Genomic DNA, 7,928 nt, shown 5'->3' on the forward strand with positions numbered 1-7,928 from the left:
AGAAGCCCAGAGACTGTTTGATAACATTGAGATCAAAGGAGGAGAGGGACAAGATTTTAGGCCTTCATTACGGGAAGTCTCTGGACATTTTGGACAGAAGAACTGAGATTTATAAGGACATTCCTAAACAGTTGTTGGATCTTAGATCTGAATATTTGGAGCTTGTAAAATTGTTGAGAGGCAACTCAATCATCTTTAGGTGGGATTTTCCACAAGGCTTGTCCTTTACCTTCAGAGGAAGGAAGATTAAAATTAAAACTTTGGAAGATAGAGATAAATTTCTGAGTGCCCACGGAGAAGACCTTCATAAAGGACTTGAACTACTCCCTGGGCCCGAACCACCAGAGGTACCTACACCTGTGGACTCTAAAGACCCACAGAACCAAACACCATCCCAAGGAAAATAACCAGATTTATCCAGGATGTCCCTGCAACTTTTGAGCTGGAATATTAATGGCTGCAACAGCCCGGAAAAAAGGAGGAAAATCTTCCACATTTTAAAGAAGGAACAATTGGATATTATCTGTTTACAAGAAACACATGTGACTAGGCTCCACAGAAAAGTATTAATAAATAAAAGGCTTGGCCAGGAATTTATATCTTCGGACAAAGTTAAGAAGAGAGGAGTGGTGATATATGCAAAAGAGAGCCTATCACCTAAATTTTTATTTAAAGACGACCATGGAAGAATTTTGGCAATTGAAATACAGCATCAAGGAGAGAAAATTTTGATATTAGGAATTTATGCTCCAAATGAAGGGAAATCAGAATTTTACAAGAAGTTGCAAGGGATTATGTTGGAATATCTGGACTTTGATAACATCATTATGATGGGAGATATGAATGGGATCGTATCGACCAATATGGATAAGTCACAAAGACAAAATGTTACCAAAGATGGCAGACTACCAAAGACCTTTTTTGAAATGACAGATAATATGGACTGGATCGATATATGGAGAACAAAGAACCCCTTGGGAAAAGAAGGAACATTCTTTTCTGAAGCCCAGCTGACATGGACAAGAATCGACCAAATATGGATTTCTAGAGGTCTGGCACCTAAGGTGAGAAAAGTGGAAATCTGCCCAAAGACCTGCTCCGACCATAATGCTTTGAAAATGGACATGATACTAGTACCAACCGGTTCCTTTAGATGGAAGATGAATGACAATTTGTTCAGAGATCAAGAGATCATTAAGAAGGCCCAAAAAGTTATAAAGGACTACTTTGAAATAAATTTGAATACGACGGTGGAAAAAAGAACAATCTGGGATGCAAGTAAAGCGGTCATGAGAGGGTTCTTGATACAACAGAATTCTATAAAGAAAAGGACACAGAATGAAAAGAAAGACAGGATTTTGGAGAAAATTAAAGAACTAGAGAAGAAGTTAAGAGCAAATCCAAAATCGCAGCCGATCTTGAGAGAAATTAAACTCCACCAGGCACAATATTCTAAATTGATAAATCAGGAAATTGAATGGAAGATTAAGTTGATGAGACAAAGAACGTTTGAATCGGCAAACAAATGTGGGAAACTGCTGGCTTGGCAGTTGAAAAAGAGGCAAAAGTTGAATACAGTAACAAATTTGGAAATTGAAGGAAGAAATATCCAGAACCCCGTGGAAATTAGAAAGTGTTTCCAGAAATATTTCAAAAAACTTTACACTCAAGGGCCGCAAAATGAGATGGAAATTAAACAATTCTTGGGAAAAAATGGGCTCAAAAGACTGTCACAGGAAAATAGAACACTCTTGAATAGCAAAATAACTCGACAAGAGATCGAACTTGCCATTCAGAACATGAAACTGGGCAAATCTCCAGGGCCGGATGGTTTGACCTCCAAGTATTACAAGACATTAAATGACTATCTGATACAACCACTGATGGAGGTCAGCAATGAGATTATGGAGGGGAAGAAGGCGCCGGAATCGTGGAAAGAAGCCTTTATCACATTGATACCAAAATCAGAAACTGAAAAGACACAGCTTAAGAACTACCGTCCCATCTCCCTTCTAAATGTGGATTACAAAATATTTGCTGAAGTTTTGGCAAACAGACTTAAAAGAGTTTTAAGTGAAGTAATACACAAGGACCAAGCAGGCTTTCTCCCAGGCAGACACATGTTTGCCAATACAAGGAATATTATTGACATTTTGGAGCTGTTGCAAACAGAAATTAATACCAAAGCAGTGTTAGTTTTTATAGATGCGGAGAAGGCCTTCGACAATATCTCTTGGAAGTTTATGAAGGGAAATTTAAAAGAAATGGGAGTGGGGAGGGGTTTTGAAAACGGGATTGATGCGATATATTCAGAACAAAAGGCAAAACTGATAGTCAACAATGTGGTTACGGAAGGGTTTAAAATTGAAAAAGGAACACGACAAGGCTGCCCAATTTCCCCGCTGTTGTTTATTACAGTCCTGGAGGTGCTCCTGAATCTTATCAGAGGGGACTGGTTGGTGCAAGGGATTCAGGTCGGAGCGAAACAATATAAACTTAAAGCTTTTGCAGATGACCTAGTTTTGACCCTGCAGGAGCCAGAATCTAGTACAAAAAGAGTTTTGGAATTGATTCAAGACTTTGGTCGGGTGGCGGGATTTAAATTAAATAAACAGAAAACTAAAGTATTAGGGAAAAACTTGACAGACATAGAGTCAGAATGGTTTCAGAAAGAAACAGAACTAACATTGGTGAAAAAAGTTAAGTACCTAGGGGTAAATATAACAGCAAAAAATCTGAGTCTATTTAAGGATAATTATGAAAAATGCTGGTCTGAAATTAAGAGAGACTTGGACTGTTGGACAAAATTGAAACTTTCTTTGCTAGGCCGAATTGCCGCTATTAAGATGAATGTATTGCCAAAGATGTTGTTTTTGTTTCAAACATTACAAATTGTGGATAAGACGGAGTGCTTCAGGAAGTGGCAGAGAGATATTTCTAAATTTGTCTGGCAGGGCAAAAAGCCTAGAATTAAGTTTAAGATACTAACTGATGCGAAAGAAAGAGGTGGCTTTGCCCTGCCGGACTTAAAGCTGTACTATGAAGCAGCAGCTTTCTGCTGGCTCAAGGACTGGCTACTTCTTGAAGACACGGATGTGTTGGATCTGGAAGGTTTTAACAATGCATTTGGTTGGCATGCATATCTATGGTATGATAAAGTCAAGACCAATAAGGCCTTTAAGAACCATATTGTCAGGAAAGCTGTATTTAATGTCTGGACAAAATACAAAGACTTGTTGGAAAACAAAACCCCAAGGTGGCTTTCACCTCTGGAGGCTAAGGCCCGGAAGAGACTCAATATGGAGGCCAATTGGCCAAAGTATTGGGAAATATTAGAAAAAGATGGTGACAATTGGAAATTGCAGAGTTTGGAGAAAATGAAGGGTAAAGTGCTAGACTGGTTACATTATGCTCAGATTAAAGAAGTTTTTAAAAATGACAAAAAGTTAGGATTCCAGGTGGAAAAATCGAAGTTAGAGACAGAACTGTTAGAACCAAAGAGTAAGATATTATCAAGAATGTATAACTTGCTGTTGAAATGGAACACACAAGATGAAATGGTTAAATCTGCTATGATAAGATGGGCACAGGACATTGGGTATAATATTATGTTTGAAGATTGGGAAAGGTTGTGGACCACTGGGCTGAACTTCACTGCATGTAATGCTCTGAAGGAAAATGTAATGAAAATGATATATAGATGGTACATGACCCCTGTTAAACTTGCTAAAATATACCACTTGTCCGAAAATAAATGTTGGAAATGTAAGGAAAATGAAGGAACATTCTTTCACCTCTGGTGGACTTGCCCGAAAGTGAAGGCCTTCTGGGAAATGATATATAACGAGCTGAAAAAAGTATTTAAGTATACTTTCACTAAGAAACCAGAGGCCTTCCTCCTGGGTATAGTCGGCCAGAAGGTGTTAAAGAAGGACCGAACATTCTTTATGTATGCTACAACGGCAGCAAGGATACTTATCGCTAAGAATTGGAAAACTCAAGATTTACCCACACTGGAAGAATGGCAGATGCAGCTGATGGACTATATGCAATTGGCGGAAATGACCGGCAGAATCCGAGACTTGGGAGAAGAAAAGATTGAAGAAGACTGGAGGAAATTTAAGATTTATCTACAAAAATATTGTAATTTGGTGGAATGTTAAGAAGGGTGCTTGATTACAAAAAATTGGCCATCACTAATTTGGATTTGAATTGGAAGATAAGTGAGATTTTAGAAAATAAAAATCGCTGAAGAATTGTTATTTATTATTTAAAAGAGCGACTATAAATTATATGATAATTTGCTTGGAAAAATGTATTGACAATGTAAGTGTGAACGGGAAACGTGAGGAAGTCCAAAAAGGTTTGAAAATTTGTTAAGACAAAAGGAATGTTGTTTATTATTTTTGTATTTTTTATAAAAAACCCTAATAAATATCTTTATAAAAAAAAAAAGGATTGTATGAACATGGCTGCACACACAACATGCATTTGAAACACATTGAAAGCGCATAACTGCCCCTTCCCCAAGAATCCTGGGAACTGTAGTTTACCCCTCCCAGGATTACGATTCCTTCCATCCTTAACAAACTACAGAACTGGGGATTTGGGGGCAAAGGAAGCAATGTGCTTTAAAAGCATGGTCTGTATGCATCACATGTGTGGATTTACTTTTTTAAAAATTGGCATGGTATTTTTTTTTAAAGCTCCTTCCTTCATCATATATTATTGGATGTGCATTTTAGATTTAGGACATTGTTTGGGGAAAAAATCTTCTTCCTTCTTGGTTTGTTTCTAGGATACCGCCATGTTCCATTGGTCTCCAAGCTCGGAGTGACCCTCAAGCCCGCCTCGCTCTTCGTATATATCTGGTACTGCTTTCATGTCCTGAGTTAATGTCATCACTACTCCTCCCAGCTGCGTGTTTAATAAAGCAACCATAATCAAAGCAGAAGGTACCCGATTCCTTCACACACACGTAGCTAAACTATGGAATTTGCTCCCACAAAATGAAGTGATGGCCGCCAGCTTGGATGGCTTTAAAAGGAGATAAGTCATATCTGTGGAGGAATAATAGAACTGAAGAGTTGGAAGAGACCCCGAGGTCCGTCTTGTCCAACCTCCTGCAATGCAGGAATCTCAACTAAAGCATCCATGGCAGATGGCCATCCAACCGCAGCTTAAAAACCTCCAATGGAGGAGAGTCCACAGCCTTCTGAGGAAGTCTGTTCTGCTGTTGAACAACTCTTACTGTCAGAAAGTTCTTTCTGATGGTTAGTTGGATCTCCTTTCTTGTAACTTGAAGCCATTGGTTTGACCCCTACCCTTCAGAGCAGGAGAAAACAAGGTTGCTCCATCTTCTCATGTGGCAGCCCTTGAGATATTTGAAGCTCCTTATGCCTCCTTCTTTTATTTCTTGTTGGAATTGGTGTCTTCAGTACTTCACCATTAAGAAACTCCCATCCATCTTGAGCTTCCTTCTCATTGAGTATGGGATCTCACCCAGTAGTTCCTCAAGCTTTTTGAAACCAGCCTTCTTAAAGTCCAGAGTGCATGTCCAACTACAGAAAGCTTTCCCTTGCCTCTGGATCATGAAACCCAAGAGGACACGGTCACTTCCTCCTAAGGTTCCCAGTACTTTTGCTTCATTGACCAGCTTTTCCCTGTTGGTGAGGACTAGGTCCAAGGCAGATGATCCCCTTGTTGCTTCTTCCACCTTCTGGGAAATGAAATTGCCAGTGAGGATATGGCTACCAATGGCTCTTAGCTATGATGGCTAAGTTCTGCCTCCTCTGTTGGAGGCAGTATTCTTCTGAATGTCAGTTGCTGGGGATCACATGTGCAGAGTTGTACCCAGGTCCTGCTTGCAGGCTTCCCACAGGCATCTTGATGGCCACTGTGAGAACAGGAAGCTGGACTAGATGGGCCATTGGTTTGATCCAGGAGGGATCTTCTTAAAGGTGCTAGGTAGAGGCTTGCACTAGCACACAGAAGTTAATGAGATGACGTAATGGACTGGATTTGCATGATAGCAAATATTTGCACTTATCTATTTATTTTTTAAAAAACTTTTGTGCAAGAAGCAAATTCTTTGCAGTGCTTTGTGTCTCCCTCTAGCTGCTATTGCATTTGGAGCTCATTTCCAGTGTTTAATCCTCTGGCCTTCAAGGAAAATACCAACACCGCTTTTCAGAATGGTGCTGTGGCAGAGGTATGGTAAAGAATGTTAGCTTCTTAATACACAGTGCCTGCAACAGAACATTGCCACATGTCCTCAGCTGCAAACAGGAATTCAGAGTTTTAGCCAAGCTTCCTTCACCTCATGCCTTAGTAGTTGACTAGAAGAGTTTTGCAGCAATTGGCGCACCTAAGTGATGATGATGATGATGATGATGATAATAATAATTTATATCCTACCCATCTAGCTGGGTTTCCCCAGCCACTCTGGGTGGCTACCAACAAAATATTAAAATACAATAATCCTTCAGATATTAAATGCTTCCCTAAACAGAGCTGCCTTCAGATGTCTTCTAAAAGACTGGTAGTTGTTTTTTCCTTTGACATCTAGTGGGAGGGCATTCCACAGGGCGGGCACCACTACCGAGAAGGCCCTCTGCCTGGTTCCCTGTAACTTCGCTTCTTGCAGGGAGGGAACCACCAGAAGGCCCTTGGCGCTGGACCTCAGTGTCTGGGCAGAACAATGGGGGTGGAGACACTCCTTCAGGTATACTGGACCGAGGTCGTTTAGGGCTTTAAATGTCAGTACCAACACTTTGAATTGTGCCCAGAAACGTACTGAGAGCCAATGTAGGTCTTTCAAGACCGGTGTTATGTGGTATTGGCGGCCACTCCCAGTCACCAGTCTAGCTGGATTAGTTGTAGTTTCTGGGTCACCTTCAAAGGTAGCCCCACGTAGAGCGCATTGCAGTAATCCAAGCGGGAGATAACTAGAGCTTAAGAATGAGCTGCAGCATAGCCGTTGAAAAATATCAACACAAGCTTTGTAAATTATTGGTATTAATGCCCAGTATTGTGTAATGAAATTGTTCATAGGGGAACAGATAGGGCCAAAGGCGAGGGTGATGGACGGTGGTGGCGGCGGCGGGGGATGTTGCTCATGTGACATCACAAGGTCCTGATATCTCACAAATGTGCATTGTGCCTCCTTCCCTAACTTGGGCAGAAGCTTCCTAGTAGGAGCCAATGGAACATTTAGGGGACTAGCCTAGTCCCGCTAGTCCACTCACCACACGCCACTGCTAGCTACTAGCCACACTAGCTATGATCTACCTCCAGAACAGAGTTAAACTAAGGAATTAGCTCCCAGAAGATGTAGTGAAAGCTGCCAACTTGGATGGCTTTAAAGAGGATCAGGCAAATTCAAAGAGGACCAGGCTACCAGTGGCTACTCATTATGATTTGCATGAACTCCAGTGTTGGAGGCATTTTGCTTCTGTATGCCAGTTGCTGGCTATCACAAACCATGAGAGAGCTGTTGAGCCCAGGTCATTCTTATTAGCTTCCCATGGGAATCTTGGTTGGCTACTGTGGGAACAGGAGTGGGACTATAACTGAGCAGTCAGCTTGAAAGAGCAGGGCTCTTCTTAAGTTCTTAAATATTTACTGGTTAGTTACTGGAGTGTGTGGTGCCTTTGCTGGAAGATAATTGGTTAGCTTACCAAGATGACTGACACCTCAGCGTATCAGGTCAGGGATTTTTATTCTTTCAAGTTTCCAAGCTATGGCAGGTTTTCCTCATCACACAATAATAGACAAGTTAATTTAATTGGGGTGGGTGTACCTATCTATTCATTATGATGGATATGTGTTGTTATTCGGTTTCTAAACAGTAATTTTATATAGTTTGTGTAATAAAACAAAATCGATGGCAAAAGCATTAGGTAGGTAGAAATGAAATTTCAGTTAGC

At 40.6% G+C, this 7,928-nt stretch overlaps 1 protein-coding gene across 2 annotated transcripts in view; it reads left to right on the top strand.

Moving 5' to 3' along the window:
- LOC310825998 (1-phosphatidylinositol 4,5-bisphosphate phosphodiesterase zeta-1-like) overlaps positions 1-4,948 on the top strand; it is a 57,245-nt gene extending 52,297 nt beyond the window's left edge. The window contains exon 13 of one of the 2 annotated variants that reach the window (XR_014555596.1): positions 4,457-4,948. Coding sequence is in view for 1 of the 2 variants with exons in the window: in XM_083700323.1 (XP_083556449.1) it covers positions 4,799-4,896 (98 nt within the window). In the remaining variant the exon portion in view is untranslated. The remainder of the gene's footprint in view (positions 1-4,456) is intronic. The other variant, XM_083700323.1, reaches the window with a different exon arrangement.
- Positions 4,949-7,928: the final 2,980 nt, after the last annotated feature.

This window comes from Podarcis gaigeae, assembly GCF_964106915.1.
Source record: "Podarcis gaigeae genome assembly, chromosome: 10".
Lineage (NCBI taxonomy): Eukaryota > Metazoa > Chordata > Lepidosauria > Squamata > Lacertidae > Podarcis > Podarcis gaigeae.